Source organism: Spermophilus citellus (assembly GCF_964194105.1).
Source record: "Spermophilus citellus genome assembly, chromosome: 5".
In the NCBI taxonomy this organism is placed as follows: Eukaryota; Metazoa; Chordata; class Mammalia; order Rodentia; family Sciuridae; genus Spermophilus; species Spermophilus citellus.
Genome location: NC_138186.1, coordinates 65289819 through 65316476, shown reverse-complemented (window position 1 = coordinate 65316476; position 26658 = coordinate 65289819). Strand labels below are relative to the sequence as shown.

The following is a 26658-nucleotide window of genomic DNA, read 5'->3' as shown; positions in this document are numbered from 1 at the left end:
TCAGAAGTAAATTTGATGTATTTTAAAAAGAAAGTGCCTATACTACTAGAGTTTGCTAACTATATCATGTAAAAATAAAGGACAGTGTACTGATTTTTCTGACTCACAAAGACAACCAACCATTCTTAGGAGAGTGTCAGATATATGAAACATCTCTAAATCACATACCCAAATTGCTAGCATCAAGGTCACATCTCTTGGGCTAGGGATGTGGCTCTAGGGGTAGCACGCTCACCTGGCATGCGCAGGGCGCTGAGTTCCATCCTCAGCACCACATAAAAATAAAATCAAGTTGTTGTGTCCACCGAAAAAACTAAAAATAAATATTAAAAAATTCTCTCTCTCTCTCTCTCTCTCTCTCTCTCTCTCTCTCTCTCTCTCTCTAATTTAAAAAAAAAAAGAAGAAGAAAGATCACATCTCTGTAAACAATGCTGAATTCAAATCTAATCTTGCTGCTTTCTGGTATTAGTTTCCCCTTGCCACTGTGACTAATTATCAGAGACTTAGGGTTTCAAAAATTTAAAACAAAATTATTATCTTATCATTTTGAAAGTCAGAAGTCCAAATGGGTCTCACTGGACTAAAATCAAGGTATCAGTAGGAAACCTGTAGTGGGCATCTGTTCCCTGGACTTTCCCTGCTTCTAGGCAAGACAAATTCCTTGAATGCCATCTCCCCTTCACTTTCAAAGCCAGCAATGACCGGATGAGTCTCTCATATACTTTGTCACTAACAAAGACTCTCCTGGTTTCCCCTCCCACATGTAAGTAACATTGCCATCACCTTGGACCCACCTGGGTAAAACAGCACAGGTCTCCCCACTCTTAGTCAGTCTGTGGGTCAGCAATTTGAATTCCATCTGCTACCTTAATTCGATTTTGCCACCCAATAGAGCATATTCAAAGGTTCAGGAGATTGAGACATTTACAATTTTGAGAAGTTCATTATCTTTTCAACCACAATTCTATATTTCTTTCTGGGGTCCTAGTAACAAACACGTACTTTGTTCTTCGGAAAATGCAAACACATGTAAAAGTGGTTCAGAAATGCTTATTAAAAACATTGTTGCATGAGTTGAGAATAATCTTTTCTTTTCAGGAATGGCAACAAAATACTTCTTAATTTTGGCAGTTGCTGCTGGCTTCCTGCCTGTTTTGGAGGTAAGAGTATGTGAGGATGGTGAGTTACAAAGTTACTTTTTAGATGAGGATAAGCACTAACCCTTTAATATAACAGTGTTACAGTCTCTGTTATGAGGAGATGTCAACAATTACCTGCTTACTTCTCACAGTAATTCTATTAGACAAGTACAGTTTTTCATACCCTATTACTGATTAGAGATTCAAAGAACAATGAGATTAAGTACATGGTAAATTTTCATGGCTAAGAAGGGGGTGGAGCTAAAATTAACCTTGTTCTATTCATCTCTGTGAGCCCAAGCCTATTTCATTTTTTTTGCAGTTATACAAAACAAACAAAAACAATTGAGAATATGCAAAAGGAACTATTTCTTTAAAATATATCCATTTTCCATGACTAAATGAAAAACAAAAACAGACAACACTGTTTTTGTTTATATTCCCAGACAAGTTATTACTCAATATACCAATTGAGCTATATGATTTATTATTATAGTAAAAATTTAAGCCATTAAATCAAATATGAAACTGGAAAGTACCAAGGACAAAGAGAGGTATGAGGGACTGCTAACCATGTTATCAATATCAGAGGACTAGCTCTTTACATGTTAAAAATAAGAACTTTGGACTAGGGATGTAGCTCAGTGGTAGAACACTTGCCTATCATGTGGGAGGCCCTGAGTTTGATGTTCAGTCCCACACAAATAAATAAATTAATTACTATATAAATAAATAAATTTTAGAAAAGAACTTCAACAATCACAAAACAGAAGCAGAACACTCAGTGATATGGTAAAGAACATGTCCCCAATAATTTATGATCTGTCAATAATATTCATCTTTAAATAACTCCAATGCTATAAAAATATTTTAATTTATCAAAATCCTTTCAAAATAAATAGCTTTGTTAAAGACAATGTTTGTGTGTGTGTGTGTGTGTGTGTGTGTGTGTGTGTGTGTGTGTTTCCACAGGCCAGGTAAGAGAAGTCACAAGTAGAAGGTATTTGATTAAAGAAAATCTGTATGCTTTAGGCTGTTGGGTATAGTTTGGTGCTGGGATCCTATTACTCACCCTGCTCTACAAAGACAGACCAAGTGTCTACTACCCAACAGTCCTCTAGTAATAAGCTGGAAGTAGAGTGTTGAAGATGTTTTTCTTCTTCCTTTGATTCTTTCTTTCTTTCTTTCTTTCTTTCTTTCTTTCTTTCTTTCTTTCTTTCTTTCTTTCTTTTTTTTTTTTATACCAGGGATTGAACTCAGGGGCACTTGACCACTGAGCCACATCTCCAGCCCTCTGTTGTATTCTATTTTGAGATATGATCTCACTGAGTTGCTTAGTGCCTTGCTTTTTCTGAAGCTGGCTTTGAACTCATCACCCTGTTGTCTCAGCCTCCTGAGCCACTGGGATTACAGGCATGCGACACCATACCCAATCTTCCTTTGATTCTTTTTTTTTATTGATTATTCAAAACATTACAGAGCTCATGATATACCATCTTTCATACATTAGACTCAATTGGGTTTTGAACTCCCATTTTTACCCCAAATACAGATTGCAGAATCACATCTGTTACATACTCACATTATTGCATAATGGCATATTAGTGACTGTTGTATTCTGCTACCTTTCCTATCCCCTACTATCCCTCCTCCCCTCCCCTCCCCTCCCATCTTCCCTCTCTACCTCCTCTGCTGTTGTTCAATTCTCTCCCCTTTTTCACCCTCCCCCTTGCCCCTCATAACCTCTTATAATTTTGTGTATCATTGAAGGTCTCCTACAATTTCCATATGCTTTCCCTTCTCTCTCCCTTTCTCTCCCCCCATTCGTCTTTGTTTACTGTTAGTCTTTTCCTCATGCTCTTCCTTCCTGTTCTGTTCTTAGTTGCTCTCTTTATATCAAAGAAGACATTTGGCATTTGTTTTTTAGGGCTTGGCTAGCTTCACTTAGCATAATCTGCTCTAATGCCACCCATTTCCCTGCAAATTCTATGATTTTGTCATTTCTTAGTGCTGCATAATACTCCATTGTGTATAGATGCCACATTTTTTTATCCATTCATCTATTGAAGGGCATCTAGGTTGGTTCCACAACTCAAAATGGATCAAGGAGCTAGATATCAAATCAGAGACGCTGCGTCTGATAGAAGAAAAAGTTGGCTCTGATCTACATATAGTGGGGTCGGGCTCCAAATTCCTTAATAGGACACACATAGCCCAAGAGTTAATAACAAGAATAAACAAATGGGACTTACTTAAACTAAAAAGTTTTTTTCTCAGCAAGAGAAACAATAAAAGTGGTAAATAGAGAACCTACATCCTGGGAACAAATTTTTACCCCTCACACCTCAGATAGAGCCCTAATATCCAGAATGTACAAAGAACTCAAAAAATTAAACAATAAGATAACAAATAACCCAATCAACAAATGGGCCAAGGACCTGAACAGACACTTCTCAGAAGAGGATATACAATCAATCAACCACTACATGAAAAAATGCTCACCATCTCTAACAATCAGAGAAATGCAAATCAAAACCACCCTAAGATACCATCTCACTCCAGTAAGATTGGCAGCCATTATGAAGTCAAACAACAATAAGTGTTGGCGGGGATGTGGGGAAAAGGGTACACTTGTACACTTCTGGTGGGACTGCAAAATGGTGAGGCCAATTTGTAAAGCAGTATGGAGATTCCTGGGAAAGCTGGGAATGGATCCACCATTTGACCCAGCTATCGCACTTCTCAGACTATTCCTTTGATTCTTAACCCTTTTTAGTTCCCCGAACGGGAAGGGCATACTTCACACTTTGCAATGAGGAAAAGCTAACTTGAAGCTGAGTCACAACACCAAAGAAAAAGATGAATGGCAGTGAGTCAGAAATCTCCCTTGAAGACCTAATATTAGGCTATTCAAGCCACTTAACCCAAACCCCGGGAGATGGGCTGGCCCAGGCTGCCACAGGAGAGAAGGAATCAGTGCCACTATTTACAAGCCTAGAGCAAAATGTAGATAGGAAGATATCCTTCCATTCAAGGTAACCAGAACCTGATCTACTTACTGACCAAGAATCCACAAAGACATAGATAAGAGCAGAAGGCAACGATAAAATGAACTGTATACATTCCATAGGCAGAGTCTCATTGGAACACTTGCATATAATTTTATAGACAGTTTGCTCATAAAATTAAGACTTCAGAATTTTAAATTGAAACAGGAAGATTAGACAAATTGAACACAAACATAAATGTACTATATAAGCTTTAAACATGAATCTCAGTTAAAATAAATTATAAGATGTGCCAACTTGTAAACAAAGCATCTTATGCTTTCTTTCTTTTTCTTTTTTTTTTTTTAGATTTTATGTAGAAAGGCAATAGACTAAATGTCAGGCCTGAATTTTATTTTTAAATTATCCTAGTATCAGTTTCCTGGGGTATTAGTCATCTAATGGGACAGAAATTGCTTGACTATAGAGATAAAGAGTTTTCCAAGAGTATCTGGAAGACAACACATAAAAAGACCTTTGAAGGAAAAGTATAGGGAGTTGTGGTCAGTTATTAGGAAAATTCAATATTGTCTGAGGAATTTGGTATCTTCTCTGAGGACCTGGTAGACCTGAGATCTGAAGGTGAAGTTGGTCTTGCAAGCTATCAAACGAACAGGCACAGACCCATATTCTAAGGCAGGATGGGAAATGGCACAGTAGGATCACTAAAGAGACATCACTGTGACTGAGGTAGAGAAAAGTCAGGGTGCATAACCTAAATGGAAGCAATACCTTGTTAAAGATTTCATCTTTCTGAGAATTGTAAAGTGTTCATGACTATAACAGGAAAGTGTCTCCATGGTGCCTGTGCTTTTTATTTGGGTCGGTAGGTAAAAGAATAGCAAGGGGAGTGGAGAAAGAAAATAAAAGCAATACAGTACTGGGGGGCTCTGGGGAACCAAGAGAATGCCAACTTATAGTGACAGTCAGTCCAGAAGGAAGAAGAGAAACCTGAGAGGTGGTAGAAGAATAAAAGGTGCTGGATGTGTCTTATACCAAAAGAAAGAATATTCCCACACTGAAAGCTTAATCAAAGGAGCCAGTGGGCAATAGACTAAGTAAGATCAAGTTCTTAAACAATATTGGCTACACAAGTTGAACTTCTATGGAACCTTAACAGGAATTGATTCTATGTAAGGTTTCTCAGCTTCAGCAGTACTGACATATTATTATGGAATAATAATACTAGCTGTGGAGGGCTATCCTGGGCCTTGTGGTAAGTTTAGTAGCAGCATCCCTGGCCTCTATCCACAAGAGAGATGTCACCAAAAAAGGAAAGTGTGGTACAGATACAGAGGGTGGGTTGGTAGACTAGGCAAGAGAAGTGGAAGCAGCTCTCTCATCGCTTCTCTTTACTGGGGAAGTACAATATTTCACAATCCATTGAGAAAAGATTGGTGTGAATAGAAGAAAATGCAAAAGTTCTTCAATAATATTGTAGAGAGAGACCAAGTGAGTTAACCAGGTAATTAAGTAGAATCAATGAGAACAAATAAGGGATAATTTGAAATCATTTATATTGATTTGAAGGGACACCATTATTTGTTATTTCATAGAATTTTTTTTCCTGTCAATACTCAACTGACAGTGCCATCAGAGGAATTGTTACTCTTCTCCAAATCTGTGGTGTTCCTAGGTGGGATATTTGTAGGTGTGGGTGATAGATGAAGGATTTCATATTCTAGAAAGTCAGTTATTGAAATGAAAGGATATGGATAGAAAAAGAGGAAAAGACAAAATTTGACTAGCAGAGACATGTGTATGCTGAAAAGGCTAGATGACATTGAAGAACAGGGTGGTCAACCATAACAACTTGGAACTAGAAATCCTGACCAGGCAGGGAAATACACTTGATCAAGTAAGTTGGAAGGTATGGTATTTGAGGACAATATGAAATATGTTCTATGACCATCAAAGTGGGGAGATGAAAAGGATTGAAGGAGAGGTTTAACAGCAGAAGAGTTCAAGTGCCTAAGACCGTAGAGATTTGAAGAATTACATGTGGATATTAGAGTCCATTCAGGTAACTCAGAATTTGTTTTAGGAGGCACAATCTCTGCAAATGAGAGGAAATGACAGAAAAACCACAATAGGAAGTTACAAGTATTCAAGGATGACATGGAAGCAAAAGTGTCATGTATTTTAGTAGAACTAGAGTTTCCAGAAGAGCAAGGTGTCTTCTAACCTTAATGTAGTATGTGGATTCTTATGACTCCCCAATGTCTCCCCTAGTTTAGACCAGAGCTTCATGTGATAAGAGAAGAAAATGGCACCACATGAGTCTGCTTTCAATGAAAATGGTGTCTACAGGGACAGTCTCTAGAGGGGCATTCTGGCTTCCACATTTATGCCCTCTCCCTTTCCACAAACCTGGTAATATAAAATAATGACCATATTCCCCATTTTTTAAGATTACGAAGTACATAGTGATATATGCCACCACCCCCCAAATACTCTTTATAACAATTAATACTAGCCTAGAATATTTTGGCCGTGTATTTTTTTTCTTAGTGAGTTGCAGAATAAAAGGTAAGCAAACTCAAAGAACAGTCATGTGACTCATTGAATTCTATTTTATACTTTCTTACATGTGTGCAGGCAGACATTGTTATTTTCTCACATAAAAGAGAAAAAATACAGAATGTGAAAGGATAGCACTTAAGGCTTCACACTCAATAATGAATGTATACCTTTGAGTTCTCCCAGATATGTACCATTAGACAATAAGTGCAAGTAGTTTATTTGGAAAGCAAATAAAATAGTGGGGTGAAGGGTGGTGGACTAGACGCATAGAGAGTAAGCCTAGGAAGGGAAATAAGTTGTAAATGGGATAATTTCAAGATGAGTTCCATTGTGTTCCCTGTTGCCCAATAAAAAATGTACTTCAACATGTCCCAATATATGAGTCACATAGTAGAAAAATTTTAAATCACAGAAAAATCATGCACTATTCTGAAGACTAGTGAAACCTCAGCCTGACATTTAGAATTCCTTAAAACTCACACTGGAGAAATAGAACATACTAACTAAATATAACATAAACTAACATACTGAGGCACTGTAGATTCCAAAATGCCCTGGATCACTGTTTATTCAATATAAATTCTAAATTTACTCTGTGAACAGCTGTGCAAATAATGTGCCATGTGTAATAAGTTCCGGTTGAAAGAAGTAACATTAATAAATTATTTTCTGATAACAGACAAAAGTATCCAAAAACCTCTACACTAAACTCAACACAGAATTAACAGCTGTCCAAGAAGAAATCGTCAATATACATAATGCCATCAGGAGAAGAGTGGTTCCACCAGCCAGGAACATGCTGAAGATGGTAAGATCCAGCAGTAATGTCCCCAGTGAGGGATTAATACTCATGGTGTTGACCAGGATCTTGTTAGGTTCTTGAACTTTCAATATACTAAATATACATTTGTCACAACAAATCTAGCACTTAGCAAAAGAAGGAGGTAAGTAACCTTATAACAGATTGTATAGTTAGAAATGATAGAGCAGCAATTTTGACTCAGTTGAGATTCAGTTCCTATGTACCTTTGGACAGTGTTCCTCAAATATTAGTGCGTTTGAGAATCACCAAAAAAACTCAGTAAAGTGTCACCTAAAGAACTTGGTAACACACAGGGTCCTACCTATCTGATGTTCTGATTCAGGATGTCTGACATGGAACTATTTCAAGCCCTCAGCTGAACTGATGCTGATAGTACATAATAACTTGGATTAAATAATTATTCAGGCATTGCATAGCTTTCTTCATCTGGAAGATGCCTGGAGGCTATTGGACACTTATTTGAGGATTAAGATGTCCAGATTCAGTGCCAGTTGAGGCTGCCAGTGAAGTACTGGCAAATCTATTTTCAGTTTTATTGTATTCCATAAGGGTTACTTAGATGAATTGTGCTTCCACTATAAACCTGGTGTCTTCTGCAACAAGACAAACTTAGGGAAGTCTTGGGGATATACAGTGAGTATTCTCAATTTTACTATCCAGAAGTATCCTCAGGTTTGTGGAAACCTCAGCCTGCTCCCTTGCAGTGCAGACTGTGGAGGGTGAGTCTAACAGACAACTTTCTCTTGAAAATGAAAAAGAGGAAGAAGCAGAATAATACTGAAAGGATTTTGCAATTTATTTCTTGGACATCATAATATTGAAAGTGTCATTTGAAGAAAACAAATCCTTAGCTTTTATAGGTATACTTGACTCATATTGCAGCTACTAGGAGTATGATGTTGTTAATAAGCATTTTTTAGTACTTTATTACATTAACTTATTTAATTCTCACAATAAAATCATCTCCATTTAAAAAAATTATAATACAGAGCCCCAGGAAAATTAAGTAGCTTATCCAAAATCCAAAATGCTGGAGCTCAGATTTTGTTGCCAGGGGGCTATCTCCAAGGACTCTGCTCTTTATCACTTCCCTGTCTTAAGAGAAACAGGATCCAAACTCCTTAGCAGTCAGATGAGCAAATAACTATGAGATCCAAAACACATTAAGGAATAAATGGAAGTTATAATCTCATATTACAGAGACCTTACTACTGAAAATAAAAGGTGAATACAAAAGAAACTTTAGAAAAGTAGGTAAGAACACACATATTTAAGTATTAAGGTTCAGTTATTCAAAAGGTAGTAAATTAAATGTATTAGTAAAACTGATTCATGTTTTAAAGGAAATATGGGGGTTGAGATGTGCCTGAAACCATGAATAGGACATACATAGGAGAAAATGAATAGAATTAGCAGCAGCAAAATTAAGGAATGAAAGAAACATAAAGAGTCAAATAAATGCCAGGAAGACATTTTCCAAAAAGAAAATAAAAGTTGTTCAATTTAATCTTATGTTTAAACATAAGATTTTAGCATTCATAGCTTTGGACAACAACCATGGGAACTTATTTGTGACACCATCATTAATCAGAGGTAATGTCCAAGACAACTTCAAAGTGATCTGAACTGAAGAATGGGCAATGAGTTTTGGAGGTAATTTTCCCAGATAAGATAAAGAGATTATGAGATGGGTACTATCATGTAGGATGCTCATGGAAACAATATCCAGATTTACACCTGCCTATGGCAGTAGGGAGAGATTCTGCATAGGGAGGATTTTGTTGGTGATATCATTACAACATAAGCCTCAGCTTATTTCATGGGAAGCTGAAACACTAGGAGGTTTCATTGAGTTGTCCCAAGTTGGAGAAAGGTGGCCTGGTATTGGCATCTACCAGCTTTTGGAAGTGTGCTGCCCCAGAATGGGAATATGTTCACAGATTAGGACAATTTTCAGAATCAGAAAATAGAGCTCCTATCAGAAAGATTCCTACCTGCTGAGCATTTGATTCCTTAAGGTTGGAAAGGAACCTCTGTAGAGCATCATAGCATTCACTACAAAGAGTTACATACGATCTTAGTCAAATGAGGTCCATTTCTAGGCATTTATCAAAATGATCCCAATAGACAAGTTTTTTTTTCTTTTCTAGTCGGTAAAATGGCATTCCCAGTGCCTAAAGATACTATGCTATGTACTGATCATATCTGTGGTCACCTCTGTTCCTTCAATGAGACAATATCTCCTCCTCCTCCTCCTCCTCCTCCTCCTCCTCCTCCTCCTCCTCCTCCTCCTCCTCCTCCTCCTCCTCCTCCTCCTCCTTGTGTGTGTCTCTCTCTCCCTCCCTCCTCCCTCCCTCTTTGCATGAAATAATTAAACCCAACAAAACCATGTTTTCCCACAGTGCCAGTCCAAAGTTACTCCATGAAGTAGTAAATTCAACCTGAAGAGTAATTCTAGAAAAGTACCACGAGGTGGCAGCATATACTCATATAATAATAAACTTCTTCCCATGCCCAGGACAGTGTTGCAAATGAGAGTGTCATCTGAAGAATAATTGAATGATTACAAAGAAGTTCATTAGGGGGTGGGGGTGGGGTGAACCTTACACCTTTTGTTGTTAATGTATTACATGTGATATAAGGACAGTCTTAAATGGATGTATATCAGTAAGGATGTGTTAAGGATCTCAGTTGTTATAGTGTCACACCTACTGACAGCTCCTGCCTTAAGCCTTACTTGGAGAATAGCTGTTCCTGAGCTTCAGCCAACAAAATGTCTTGATTCTACACACCTGACCTACATTGATATCCCAGAGGGCACACTGGAACCAGACTAGTTGATACAAATTCCTTGTCACTTGCTGGTAGTGTGACCCTTAAGAGTTATTCAAAATTTCTGTGCCTCAATTACTTTATTTACTTACAGGGAAATTAATTGTACCTCATTTGTAAAGTTGCATCAAGATAAAGTGAGAGAAAACACATGCAGAATTGGTAAGAGATTCTAGCATGTGATGTTATCTACTGTTCTGAGATTACTTATAATTTCAGGTAGAGATGTATGACTGTATATGTTTCTAATCATAATTTGTTTATGGAACACATAGCATAAAATTTATAATATTACAATTGTATTGCACAGATTATCACACTAAACTTTTAAAACAAGTCTTAGGACATGAATGATGGGTCACATTTACAAATACAGAAACTGAGATGCAAAGAGGTAAAATAACATGTTGAGGTGAAACTATCAATAAATTATTGGGCTAGATTTTTAATTCTTGTCTGTTTTCCTGAAAGTATTCACTTAATTTTTTATTGCTTCTGAGATAGAAGCTACTGCTGAGTGTTATTCTTAATTTTGAACTTTTGAATTCAAGGGCCAATATATTGAATTGTAATTTTTCCCTTTTCCCTATTAGAATATTTAAGTGTAATGTAATTATTTAAGCTTTAATTTACACAAAGATATCACAAGTCTTAAATTCTTAGAAACAATAAATTAGCACCTCATGATGGAAATATGAATGACATTGTGTGCTTGGGTTTTTTTTCTTGCCACTTTAGAAATGGAGTGAAGAAGCTGCAGGAAATGCTAGAATTTTTTCAAAGTATTGTGATAAGACAGACAGCAACCCACTTGAGAGGCGAATTAAAAGTACGTATATATGACCCAGCATCTTATAAAAACCGTAAAGTAATCTCACCAAGCACGTGGATTCTTCTGTCACTTGACAAGAATAATTTACATCATCCAGGCTCGGTGGTGCACGCCTGTCATTTCAGCAGCTCGGGAAGCTGAGGCAGGAAGATTGTGAGTTTAAAGTCAGCCTCAGCAAAAGTTAGGCATTAAGCAACTCAGTGAGACCCTGTCTCTACGTAAAATAAAAAATAGGGCTGGAGATGTGGCTCAGTGGTGGCTGTATATCAGTAAGAATGTGTTAGGGACCTCAGTTGTCATAGCGTCACACCTACTGAGAGTTCCTGCCTTAAGCCTTACTTGAGTTCAATCCCTGGTGCCCACCCAACACCCCCCAGCCCCAGCAAACAAACAAACAAACACAGAATAAGTTACATCATCTACTTTGTATCTGTACTTGTCCATAAATGGAAGTAAACTCTGACCTAGTGTAATGTTTTATTTTTATTAATTTTTTAAAAATGTGCATATTCTGATTTCCAAATGTTGAGTTCTATCCACAAGTAGAAAAGAACCAACGTCCTCATTATTATAGAAGACTAGGTGCAGCTAGGTACCCAGAAGGTTTGTACCTTAAGAGTTACCTCAGCTACTCAAATATCACCCTGGGAATTTCCTTAGCAATGGAATCCTAACACAGCTGAGAAATGAGTTCTGTGAACTCTGTTGAGCTACAGAACACCTTTAGGTGATCAACAAGGAGCCTATGTTTAGGCATATCAATTAGATGATTCCTACACAGTTATTAGTACTTCCTACAGAACTAGACATTCATGAGAATCTTTTTAATACTAAATAGTAAAAAAAATATGAGCGCAACTTTACATCTACAGATTATTAGGATTTTTAGTCCAAATTCTATTGAGCAGTGAAATAGCAACATGGGTCTTTCTTTCCCTGAAAGAAACAGATTATCCTTCAGTAGTATGTCTAGTCAATAGATATGCCTTAAGTAGGTGGCTAAATAAACAAATATTCATGTCGAGATCCTACGCAACCTAGATCCTGTATGTGGCTGCTTTGGAACCAAGGCCCTTTTATAACTTACAGGCTTTTCTTTGGTTTCACCCTTTTCCCTCAGATTGGAAGTAGCAGAGACTGCAGTGTTGATGGATTTGGTTTCAGAGCTCATTATCTCATATTCTCAACTTCTCACCAAACCTGACACCACATGCTCAGTGATCTATGAGAAGGAAGATTGACAGAAAGGATACAATTGCCTTTACCTTCTCTTATAAGATGCTGCCTAGATCATCAGTGAACCAATTACCAAATAAAAATAAAGGAAATCTCCTTATATGACATTCTCAAACTTTAAGAGTGTAACTCAGCCCTGTTTCCTTTTTTCAGATACCTTTTGTGGAGAAAATACACATTGGGAATCTCATCCTATCTCCTGGTCTCACATAATTAAAATCTGGTACAATGAGTCTAAAAATTTTGTATATGGAGAATGGACACCAATAGATGAGGAATCAAGAACTGATCATTACACTCAGGTAATCTGTGTTCTGGAAGATACACACAGTGTTTAAATGCCTTTAAACACGTATGAATAAAAGTCAGGTAGGAAACAAATGAAAATCATCATACCTGCTTGCTAGACTATTAACTCAATCTCCCAAGTTCCTTTTATAATTGAGAACAGAAGGAACTGCAATGTGCTCCATACCTTGTTTAGAGAAGTTGCTCACCCTCTTGGTTTCCATCTTCATTCATTTGATTTTTCAGGAAGTGCAACATCCTAAAATATGAATCTCCTTTGTAAATTATTTGTAATTTAAAAGGTGTAAATAATAGCACCTTGTAATAAGAGAATCCCCTTATTTCCAACATTAAGCTTTGTGGTGAAATATTTATAACTAAAATATCACCACTTCAACCATCTTCATGCTCTGCAGCATTAATGCCCAGCAACATGGAGTACATTCAAATTTCTGGGCTTCCATCACTGGAATATTCCATCTTCCATACTGGAACTCTGTACTCATTAACTCTCCTCTTCTCTCTCCCACAAGCCTCTGGCAACCACCATTCTCCTTCCTGTTTGTCTGGATTTGACTCCTCAAAATTGTTCATGTATTGGAATGATTCAATATTTGTCCTTCTGTGGCTATTACTCAATATAATATCTTAAATCCATGTTCATCCATGCTGTAGCATGTGTCAGATTTTTTTTCATGATGTATATATCACATTTGGTTTGCCCATTCGTTTATTTGGTTTATTTACAACTTTGAGGGTATTGTGAACAATGCCGTTATGAACATTAGTATGCAAATGTCTGTTCAACTCCCTGGGGTCAATTCTTTGCGGCTTATAAGAGAAACTGGTAGTTTATATGCTAACTGTATGTTCACTTATTTGAGAAATGAGCATACTATTTTCTATAGCAGTTGTACCATTTTACACAACTATTGTAATAGCCTATTTGGAATGCTATAATAAAATACCACAGGATTATGGATTGAAAAATAGCAATTAATTTTCCCACACTGTGGACACTTAAAGACTGAGATCTTAAAAAGCAGAGTCTCTGGTGAAATCTCTCTTTCTGGATTATAAACAATCACTATACCCTGACATGGTCTTTCCCCAGTGATGAAGAGAGAGAAACAAAAAGGTAGGGGAGAAGGATCAAGGGGAAAAGAGAGAGAGATCAATCTAGTGTCTTTGCAAGAGGGTCCAACTCTTATGATTTCATTTAAGTTCTTCCTTAGCAACCACATCCCCAAATACAGCTATCACGCTGGATATTAGGACTTCATAATGTGAATTTTGGGACCAGGGGACACAAACATGCAGTTCATCACATTGCATCACTTCCCTTCTCATAATTCATGCCTTCCTCAAATGTGAAGTTCCATCCTAACAGCCCCCAAAGTGTTAACTCATCTAGAATCAATATGAAAGTTTAAAATTGAGTCTCATTTAAATCTTATCTAAATCAGATATTCATAAGAGTAAGGCAAGATTCATCCTGAGGCAAAATTTCTCTCCAGCAATGAATCTATGAAATAAGATTATCTACTACCAAAATATATAATAAAAGAACAGGAGAAAAAAGAGATACTTCTATTTTAAAAGGGAGAAATGGAGAAAGAGGAATGGATGATGGATCCCTAGCACATCTAAAACTATGCAAGGATTCCAGACCAAGCTGCCTTCCAGACCCACTTGGGTGGCAGCACCTCCTATTGGGACCTTTCATTATAGTAGGGCAGCCTCACTGCATGGGTCTCAGTAGAAGGTCCTGCTGAAGTGGCTGTTGTCAGAAGTCACTTGAGGAGACCCACCCTTTAAAACCAAGCAGGAAGCATCCTTGTCTCCCTGACCTGTAGTGGGGATGGCAGCCCTGGTGATCTTGGAATCATTTTGGGGGATCATTCTTCCTCTCCCTTGAAGGATAAAGCATGTCTATGACTATACCATCCTATGGTGGGAGCTCATATCAGAGCAAGTACTCACAACAAAATCCAGGAAGCTGAGAGAGGGAGAGAGACAGGGATCTCAACATCTCCTCGGGGGCATGTCATATGCCCCAGCACTTAAAGTTCCACAGCACCTCCCAACCTCCACCCAGGGCACCAAGCCTTCAACACAGGGCCTCTTGGAAGAAGCTATTCTTTTTCAAATGACAGTTATTTTATTCCTTTCAGTCAAGGATTCTAGTTCTCAGTATACAAACACCTCAGGTTCAGTCAAGGATTCTAGTTCTCAGTGTACACACACCTCATGTCCTTGGTTAAAGGTTCCTAAATGTTTCTGACTTTTGATGTTTTTAAAATCAAAATCACTTTCTTAGTTTCCTGTTCATAAAATTTATCCTTAGTGTTATGGAAGGCTAGGTCAGCATTAACAGGAGAGTGGAAGGAGCTCAGAACATGAAGGAAGGGGGGCTATAACAACTGAGGCTGTTACTTAGCTACTGCACAGTTTATATTTTACTTTAAATGAAGTGACAAATAATTAGATGGTCAATGGAGGGGAAGGATTAATCTGATTCATGTTTTTAAAAGATCATTTGGCTGCCATGTAGAAAACAAGTTCATGTCTAGAAATAATTTTAAATATCTGAATTTTCCAATAACATATAAATCAACAAAATAATCCCAAAAGAGATGATTTAAACATTAAAATGAAAAAATAAAATTCTAAAAGCATTATTATTCTAAAAGCAAGGAACTTTAGATGTATCCGTTGCTAAGTTTCATAAAATATGAAGTAAAATCTGTTTAAAATAAGCCCAAATTAAAATTAATGTTGAACACTGACAAAGTTAAAACATTTAAAAATAATAGACTTAATCACATACGAATATCAATGTCTACATTCCTACAACATCTACATTCCTATCAATATCTACAATACTAAAGAAAACATTAGCTAATGGATTGCTCTTTGAAAATTGATAGCCTGGACATAAAATATATATCTCAATAATTCAGGAGTATCCTAACATATGGCTATTTAGTCATATAATTTTTGTCATTGAAGGATTAGCAGATGCCAATAGAATGGATTGCTAAAAATTGACAAATTTGAAACATCAGTTTTTACCTTTCAATTCTTTCCTATGACAGTCAACTTGACCCACTAATTCTGTAAGGAAAACGTAATCCCTGCTGCTCTGATAGAGCAACTTAAATTCATCAACTCCAAATAGTCTTGCTTTACTTTTGTCAAACTTATTTAACACCCTTTAAAAATAATTTTTATTAAAATTATTTCTCTCATTGCTTTTTTTGAAGAAATTAAGAGAACAAATGAAAGAAATTTGCCTTCATTTGCTTAAAATTTTAAACAATAGAAAACAGTAACATTTTTCAATTGTATGCAGCCCTGTAGAATGTATTAATGTAATCAAAGAACATGAAAACCTAATGAAAAAAGTTACATCTTCACTTTTTTCTTAGCTATGGGTGGAAGGAATGAATAAGTTAAATTCAGTGATCTTACCGATAATTAATGTGTGATGAGAACATGAGAAAAATAGACATTCTACTCTATTTTCATTATCAAATTACTTCTCTAATTAACCCATTAGATTCATAGTTCAGAATTTCTTAAGAAACACAGACACGTGTTAGAATGAGAGGAGAAAGCTGCACACATTGAATCTGCATCATGAAAGTTTTGTATCTAAGGTAGAGCAGTAGTTTGGGTGAAGGCATGTCCTCACTAGCAGTAGATGATTCAAAGCAATATGGTGGACAGAGATGGACAAGCATAAAAGCTTTTTCTTAGGGGAAGAAAAAATAATATTTTATCAAAATATGTCATAGAAAGTCATTCTGACCCAGAACAGGAAAAAGGAAACATGAGCAAATTGTTCAGGACTTGCTGAGTGAAATCCAATCAGGCCCACATGGACACAGTCAACAGGGAGTGGAAGCAATCATATTTTTAAAAACATCTCTTCCAACAACCTAAACATTTGTTTCTGGTTTTGTCTTGTTTCTTTTTTGTGGTGCTGAGCACTGAATGCAGGGTCTTGCACATGCAGAGGAAGTGCTGTACCACTGAGCTGCCTTCCCCCCAAGGATAGCATTAATATACACTTTTTAAAAAATTATGAGAAGACACTTTGAGACAAAGCAAACTGCCAAATATCACCCAGCCAAGAAGTGATAGGGATGGAATTTAAACCTAGTCACTTTGCCTTAAAAAGCTAAGTCAGTATTCTACATTATTCCTGCTCTCTGACCAATAAGAAAATGTCCTTCCCTTGATGATTATTTATATAACCACCAAGAAGAATGAACCATAGTTGATGGTAGCCACTCATGTTGATGATAGTCCAGTCATGGACTCTTCAGTTTCAACAAAAATAGATGAGGGAGGGCTGACCTAGAGTCAGTCATGCACTGGAATATACTGGATAATATGATGAGTGTCATGCTCAGCCATATACAGCCCATGCACACAATGACATCTATGTCCCTTTTGAAGAACAACCTATTCACTGCAAAATGAGTAACATCACTTCTCCTTTTACCTATACCCCTGCTCTACCCATTTCTTTTCTCAGAGAAAATGAATATCAAGAGCTTTTTTTTAATTAGAAAGAATATTCAGAAGTGCAGAATACTTCTGAAGAAAACTGCCAAAAAAGAGAGAAAACACCAACAATCAAGTTACCCTTGCTTGCCTATCAGATGTGATTTCCTCTGCCTGGTTTCCATTGTCTATAACCATGCATGTGCCTGTGTATGTGTTAATAGAAACAAGGGACCACGTTTCTATGGCTTCTGAATAAGCCATGCTCAGAGCAAACCTAAAGCAAGCATGTTGATTTTTGTTTGTTTGTTTGTTGTTGTATTTGTTTTTGTTTTATGATATTGAAGATTAAACCCAAGAGCAATTTACTACTGAGCCACATCCCCAGCCCTTTTTATTTTATTATTATTTTTTTTAATTTTGAGACAGGATCTTAGTAAGTTATTTAGGGCTTTGCTAAACTGCTGAGGCTGGTCTCAAAATGGTAATCCTCCTGCCTCAGCCTCCCCAACGGCTGGTATTATAGGCATGGGCTGTGGCATCCAGCACTTGTTCACTTTTAACCATGGATAATAGCACTGCTATTGTAGTCATTTAGCTGAATGTCAAATTTGTAATAAAATACTCTAATTTTGCAGGTAATTTGGGCCTCTTCTTACGTCATTGGTTGTGCTGTCTCATTATGCCGAAAACAAGGTGTACCTCAGTATCTCTACACTTGTCATTATTGCCATGAGTATGTATTACTGCTTCCCACCACTTTTAAAAATGTATCTTTCTTTACAAAATATAACTGAGTTTTTCAAACATTATGAAAGAAAACCTATTTTTTTCCAGTTAGACCTTCACAGACACAGCCAAAAAACTCACAAACATATCTATATTTTACATCATATTTTACTAAATAAGTTTATATTTCATTAAGAGAATATAAAAATTAAAAACAATTGAGCAGTAGTCTCCCTATGTGTCAGTGACACATAGGGTAAGTATTATGTTAGGGAAACAGATTTGAAGTAGCTCAGATAGTTTTAGAATTCAAGGGCAGAAATGGCAGTAGAATCTCAATAAAGTAACAAAGAAAAAAGCCGAGTGTTATTCTGTGTTCTTAATTGAGTAATACTGTATGTTTTCTCTTCAGAAATTAAGTTTGTATATCATAGAATCACAGGTACTAAGCACAATTCCTAGAAAAGTTAATCTGATTGCTTCAGCGAGAGGCAGGTGTACTTCTTTGCCTTATCAACTTTGGTTATGGAGTTCAATCTGGTAAGAAAAGAATGACTGTAGGGGCTCACCTGAGTGACTCCAGGGACAGCTATCAGAATAGGGGACGTTACTCACAGAAGCATATAGCCCTCTGATACTTGACCATAAATAACACTTTATATCACTTCTGTTGATGGAGTTGAAAACAAATCTGCAAGATTCCTTCAGCCACTTGCATTTTCCGGGTCAACACACTTGATACTGTGAGCTCAAACGTAACCTTTAATCACTATCTCCCACATGTGGACCACAACAAAGGATTGTTCCATGTGAATCAATGAATGTGAGTTGGCTGATAACATGTTCCATACTTAAATTCAAATGGGACCTCTAATATCATTGTATATTCACCAGAATGTAATATATAACAAGATAAAATATACTCATATAATAGGCCTATATGAATTACTGTGTCTTCCATGTCTTGATTTCATTAGTTAAAATTTATTGGGATTTTTTTCCAATAATTTGATCTGAAGACCGTAAGATCTATTTATACCTACAACATATCATTTGCACTACTTCTTTGCAGGAGTTAGTGGTCTATGATGAATTTCCAACAATGTAAAAGAGAAAAGTATAATATGTGAATAGCTATCATGGGGAAATTTTCTCTATAAAACATTAGTCCATATTGCTGACTAAATCCTTTATTAAATTTAGTAATAACTTTCTTTAATAAAGTGGAAGTTTAATAGTTAAGATATTAAAGAAATAATTATAAATTCAATAAGGTTTTTAAACCAGAGCACACAAATTTTTTTTAAAGTTGTATTAATTAAGAACCAGACATTATCTACATTTTAAGTTTTTAGACATCTACAGGTAAGAGTTGCGTTTTTTTGAAATTTCAAATATCTCAGAACTGGAGGATTTTGTCTCCTTTTTCTTTCCTTACCTAAACACTTTATTAACACCCACACACATTTTTATTGGTGCATTATAATTGTACATAATGATGGGGTTTGTTGTTACATATTCATACATACACAGAATATAACAATATAATATGTGCTAGTGTACTTTCCTCCTTTAATATCCCAGGCATTTCTACCAAAGTCACTAACATGTTTCATATTTATAATAATATAGTGCAAGCTAAAATTCAAACACCTCTCATTCAAATTAAGTAAGCTTTCTTTTTTTTTCTTAATAGGATTAAGGACCATGCCCTTTTCCATGATGAGTTCCTACTTTCTCATGGTTATTAATAAAAAATAGTATTTTATTGTAATTAACTCCAAAGTCATACTGTTTGTTAGGATTTAACCATTCACAGGTCCCAAGTACTGTTAGGACTAGAATATCAAAAGAGAGATGCACATTGCCTGAAAAATATTCTTGTGATCCTCAGAATTGCTAAGTCGTATATGCTAAAAACATACTCCTATCTGTAAGTCTAGAAATCTCATACCCACCTTAAAAATTATTGCCCATTGCTTAAAAGAATGTTTACAAAATTTGTTTCTAAAATTGGTTGTATTCACTTAGTAAAATTTTATGTACATTGTACAATGATGTATTTTACTAAACAATATTTACTTTCTCTTCTTTCAGGGGAAACGATCCTAACACAATTAATGTACCTTATAAGAAGGGCAGCCCATGTGAAGATTGTCCAAATAACTGTGAAGACAGACTTTGCAGTAAGTTTTGCAAATGCTGATTGCTTAAAGTTGACCCATGGGTTCAGGAACCATGTGCTCCACTTTTGTACAACTTTGGATTCAACCTAACGACAGGATACATCAGCATTATTTCTCCTTACCCTTCCATCATGCTCAGAGTGACCAAAGACCATTGATTTAATATATTCCTATGAAAATTAGAATGTCTGAGTATGATAATTTGAGTCCTCATTAAAAGTTTAAAATTCTTAAGTAGAGCCAATGTGCATAAAATATTAACATTAAGTGTAGAATGTTCCCAGTTCTCTAAAAAGCTCCTGAGCTCCCTTCCTGAAGCCCATAAATTATCATATTGCTCTTAGTTTACCAAAATCCTAGAAAAGGTACCTGCTTTCTGACTTTTTTATTTTCTTGACTGCTTATTATGGCAGGCAGAGTTTTACTGAATAATTCTTGTTCTGCACCTGCTCTGAAACATCTAAGAGTATCTGTTTTGTTCGCAGTGATGAACTTTTCCCACTTATCTCTCCTTTTTCTTTCCCTAGTCTCTGGTAAAACCACTCTACTCTCAATTACTTTAAGAACAATCTTTTTATTCTATATATGAGGAAGATCATATAGGATTTGCCTTTCTGTTCCTGGCATGTTTCACTTAGCATAGAGAACTCAATTCCATCCACATCATGTTGCAAAGAACAGGATTTCACTCTCTTTTATGGCTAAGTAGATATTTCCTTTATTCATTGATCAGTTGATTGACACATAGATTGTTTCCCTTTCTTGGCTATTGTGAATAATACTGCAATGAACATGGAAGTCCAAGTGTCTCTTCAACTCACTCGTTTCATTTCTATTGGATATGTACCCAATAGTGGAATTGCTGCATTATAAAGTACTTTTAAAAAATAAAAAGAAATGAGGAACCTCCATACTCTTTTGATTAATGGTTACCTTAATTTACATTCTTTCCAGTGCATAAAGTTTCCCCTTTCTCCACATCCTTATCAGCACTCTTTTTGCTGTTGGAGCATCAAACAGTTTTTCTGCATTTTCTTCACATTCATTCAGTTTCTTTAAAATAGCTGTTTTAACTTCTTTATCCAAAAGTTTTCCATACTGATTACTGCCTGTTCAGTTTCTGGTACCTTATTTTTAACTGTTAGGTAAGATTGGTTTCCTAAAAGTCCTTCATGCTTACTATATGACATATTTTTGACATTGAAGGAGTGGATATCTATCCATCTTTCTAATCTGACTTTATGCTTGTCCTTCCAGGAAGTCTAAGCAAACTGTTCATTTTTGCTATAGTTTCTGTTACTTCAGCACTGGGTAGTACACAGATTCAGGTTGCCAAGATTCTGCTACTGCTACATGATAACTGTTTCAGTGCTAGAGGGTTTGTCCCAAATCTATGTGTTGTTCTGAACCAGTCTGGGGAGTACCTACAAAAGCAGTCAGTCCCCACAGGCATCTCCCTGTCTAAGGTAGGCTCAGATGCCTACTTCACAGTTACTGGCCCTCAAGTGTCATGGGAGGCTGCTTGTCACTTGACCTCATCATGGAGGCACTGGCCACAGGCTCCTGAGTCATGACTTGGTTCCTATATTTCCTGTCTTTTCTCAAACAAAAGCCTAGTATAGTCCTTCTCCAAGTCACTGAAAGATGAATCAATTATGTGACTTGCCGGGTTTTTGTTCTCACCACTAAAAGGCTCAGGGGTTACTCCAGTTGAACTGGGCTATCTGAGCTGCGCAAAATAACCACGCAAGAGACACAAGTACCTTTTTCTTTGAGGTCACTGTGGCGGCTCCTGTGACCTTAAGGGTCCGCAGAAAGAGAGAGAGAAAGAGCACATGCTGACTTTTATTGAGGAGAAGCTATTCAAATGAGGCAAGGGGTCAGGTTTCAGGGGGCTGAGTCTATCTTCATGATGTCCATTGTCAGCAGGTTGACTGACATCTAGGTAGCCACACCCAAGGGCACAGTAAGAGAAGGGGACACACAAGGTATTTCCATGGAACATTCTATCCTAAACAGGGCAAGGGGTAATATTACAAAGGAACAGGTGAGCATAGCTCTACCCATGGGGCTGTAGGAAGACAGGCTCAGGCACAAAGACACAGTCACTCAAACCCTAGAAGAGCGGGGCAGTCTAGCAGCATGGGTGCCTGATGCCACATCACCCAGCAGGGGAGTTAACTCAGTCATGTGCGAGGTTGGTCTCCCACAGTGACTTAGAAAAGAAAAAAACATGACACATAAAAGTAAGCATAAAATTAAAGAAATATATGCATATACCAATAGGCATTATTTGTCAAAAACAATGCTAAGAATTTAAGACCTGGATATGCAGACATATTATTTAATTTTTTACCAATAAAATTTATGAAAATAGAAGTTTCTATTTACTAAATTGGGAGGATTATATAAATTAAAAATTAAAGAAAAAGATGCATTAAAACACCTTACAAACTAAGCAAGAAACTGACGCAGTCCAGCTACAGCAAAATAACCGGGGGGTGATGAGCAACTTGTGTACATTGATACAGCACGAGTGGGAGCCGTTTATTGTAGGACAGGAGGGGTATATATATATATATATATATATATATATATATTCCACACAACTTATCTTAATTAACATAAACTAACATAAACTAGATACAGCAGTCAACCAATAAGGAATCTCCACACTTAATAGCTCGCTGTCGTTACTTCACAAACCACTCCCTCTGGCAAAATGCCAGGCGCCATCTTGACTTGTTTACAGACCCTAATAGAAACATGTTACTTATAAGTTTTTAAAAAATCATTGATACTATATTTTCTGAAGTGTATTACATATAGAACACACTAGAATAATGAAAAGTAGCTAATTTAAAGGGTAATTAGTGATAATCTTGGCAAATTATTGGTCGGCCGTAAGAAAAAGAAGCAGAAATATACTGCCAAATACACAATGGTTTGGGCTATAAAATGACATCTACATCTCCCTGTGGCACTTCCATAAGTCTACTGTAGTCCTTCTCCAAGACACTGAAAGGTGAATCAATTATGTGACTTATGTGAGAAAGCATATGACACATAAAAGTAAGCAAAACATTTTACAATATTTTTATAATCTTAATGCAACAATCTCATCTTTGAAAGAGACATAAAATCAGTATTTTTAACAAGAATGAGGGATGGATTTTGATGAAGGCATTTTCTGCATCTATTTAGATGATCAAGTGATTTCTTTCCTTAGTTCTATTTATGCAATGAATTACCTTTACTGATTTGTGTATGTTGATCTAATGTTGTAGCCCTGGGATGAAACCAATTTGATCATGTTGTACAATCTTCTTAATATATTTTTGAACGCAGATCACTAGTATTTTACGGAGGGATTTTTGCATCTCTGTTCAACAGGGATATTGTTCTGAGATTTTCTTTTCTTAATGTGTCTTTATTTGGTTTTGGTAGCAGGGTGATATGGGCTTAATAGAATATATTTGGCAGTGTCTCCTCCCTTTCTACTTCATTGAATAATTTGGAGAGGACTGGCATTTGTTCTTTAAACGTCTGGTATAACTCAGCTGAGTATATATCTCATCCTGGGCATTGGTAGATTTTTGGTAGACTTTTTTAGTGCTTCAATATTGATATATTTAGGTTTTCTACATCCTATTAAATCAAATGGGTAGGTCATATGTGTCTTGAAATTTATCAATATCATCTAGATTTTCAAATTCATTGGAATATAACTTTTCAAAATATTCCCTAATAATCCACTGGATTTCAGAAATATCTGTGGTGGTATCTTCTTTTCATCTCTAATTTTGTTGATTTTACTCATCTATTTTTTTTTTTTTTTTTTTTTAGTTTTGGTTAGTTTGGCTATGGATTTTTCAATCCTGTATATCTTTGAAAAGAACCAAGTGGTTATTGCATTGATTTTTTTTTTTTTTGTAATTTGTAAGATTTTCTATTTCTTTAATTTTGGCTCTGATTTTAATGATTTCCTATCTTCTGTTTGTTTTGATATTAGTTTGTTTCTACTTTTCTAGGTATTTAGGATATATCATTAGATTGGTTTTTTTGGTGGCTTTTTATTTTTTATTTTTTTAGAAAACAGTGGAAATCTTTTTGTTTTCTTTGTTTTAGCCACAGGGTGGTCCTCCATTGTGTTCTGGCTCAAAAAAAAAAAAAAAAAGATAAAAAACTCAACAGAGAAGATCTGGCTTTTTATTTTTTTTAAGTGTGGGCACTTAATGCAATAAACATTCCTCCTAAAATCTGCCTTCAGAGTGTCTCAGAAATTTTGGTGTGTTGTATCACTATTGTCACTTGATTCTAGGATTTTTAAAAAAATTTCTCCTCTCATTTCTTCTATTATCAATCCCTCATTCAAAGGATTATTATTCAGTTTTCATATGTTTATATGGCTTCTATTATTTCTTGCTGTTGATTGCTAATTTCATTTTATTATATTCTGGTAAGATACAAAGAATGATTCTATTTTTTTAAATTTTCTAAGATTTATACTGTCAGCTCAGATATTATCTATTTTGGAGAAGGTTCTATGTGCTACTGAAAGAAAAATGAATTCAAATTTTGTTAAGTGAAATATTCTATAAACGTCTTATGTTCATTTTGGTTTGTAATATTTATACTATGGATAGAGGTCTATTATTTTCTGCCATTTTAATTTGTTTTGTATTTTTAATTAAGTCCTAATTTTTATTTTCTTGATACCTCTTCTAGCGGTTTCATTCATTTGAGAGATCTTAGGTTTATTTTTAAGTTCTTCTTTGGGTAGAAATACTTTCAGTATTTTCTATAGTGTTAGCTCAGTGGTCATGCTCTCTATTAGTTATCTTGGAAAATCTTCAGTTGTCCTTTAATTTTTAATGACTGCTCTTCTGGATATAAAAATTTTGGTTGGCAATTGTTTTCTTTCAGAGCTTTGGCTATCTTTTTGTAGGCCTTCCTGGATTTTAAAGTCTGAGTTGAGAATTCAGAAATGAGCCTTTAAATATTTACCTTTAAATGTGCTCCGCCATTTTTTATGCAGAGCATAAAAATATTATATATATAATATATATAATTATATCTATATAGAGAGCATATCTATATTAAATATTTTGATTATATGTGTCTTGGAGAAGTTCTTTTCTGATTCTACTTGAGGTTTTATACGTTTCCTATATGTGGATGCCCATCTAATTCTTAAACCTTAGAAATTTTTCTGCTATTATTTTATTGAAAAGTTTCTGAAAAACACTATCCTATATCTCCATGCTCTCTTCAATTCCAATTAACTTTTAAGTTTGACCCATTACTGTTGTCCCTGAATTTTTGTATATTCTGATCATGGTCTTTTATTGTATTTTATTTCTCTTTACTCTTCACTGAGTGTTCAAATTCTTGTACCCTGTCTTCAGAGCCTGAAGTTCTGTTTTTGTTTTTTTTTTTTTTTATCTAACTAAACAGTTAGTGATACTTCCAAGTGAACTTTTTATTTAATTTATTGTATCTCACTTATTTCCAGGAGTTCTGATTGGTTTGTTTTTTGAATCCCTATCTCTTTATTGGAATCATCTTTCATCTTCTGTGTTTGCTTCAATTCATTTCTGAGATATTCTTTAAATTTATTAATCATTTTAATATTCTATAGTCTTTCTCTGAAATTTCATCCAGTTCCACATCTGTGGGGTCCTTTGAGGACTGAAACATTTGGGAAGACTTGTTTGCCTGATTGCTCATGTTTTCAGAGGTTTGGGATTTGCATATCTGTTTAGATAGAGTCCTCTTCCTCTTTCAGTATATCTTAGTTTCAATGCATAGGTTCAGTATAGTACAAGTATTAAATTTTTAACTTCCAATGCTTCTAAGTTTGCCACTGCAGAACTGTTGATTAAATTCATACTTGCCGAGCTGCTCCAGCACTGTGGATTTATCTAAGTTGCCATCTTCCTTTATCGATCTTTATTCAGTTTTTAGATACATTGTATGTTATCTTTAATAATACAAAGCAAATCCATAATCGTTAAGAAATATAGTGTAAATTAATAAGGATGAATTAAAATTTTATCATTTATTTTATATTGTTAATACTATTGGTACTTTCAAAATGACAAGGTAACTGGAAAATTACTCATCTCTGATGTCTTTAAAGGTAAATGTATCAAAAAATCTGTCATGGAAAAAACTCGATTTAGATTAAGACAAGAATTTTATATTTTCCTTCATGGAGATCTCATTTAAGTCATTGCTTGTTTTCTATTCAGAATTAATTATTCTTGCTTATCAAATTTAATTAGTTACTATTAATAAAATTTATCTACGTCTTTAAAAGAATGATCTCTTTCTTCAGTGAGTGTGATTTTTTAAAGACAATACTATTTTCTTTCAGCTAATCCCTGCCTCTACTATGATGAATACAACAATTGCGAGACAAAAGTAAAAATCCTTGGATGTAAACACCCATCTGTTAAATTATTCTGCAAAGCTACTTGTCTGTGTAAGACTGAGATAAAATAA

General features: G+C 35.6%; 1 protein-coding gene across 1 annotated transcript; it reads left to right on the top strand.

Annotated features, from left to right (window-relative positions):
* Positions 1 to 1101: 1101 nt before the first annotated feature.
* On the top strand, positions 1102 to 26658 carry CRISP1 (cysteine rich secretory protein 1; the record flags this gene model as incomplete). The annotated part of the gene is made up of 7 exons (XM_081296431.1): positions 1102 to 1161; positions 7390 to 7518; positions 11104 to 11194; positions 12587 to 12735; positions 17875 to 17972; positions 20063 to 20151; positions 26531 to 26658. The coding sequence occupies 7 exons, from the start codon at positions 1102 to 1104 to the stop codon at positions 26656 to 26658; spliced, it is 744 nt and encodes a 247-aa protein (XP_081152557.1).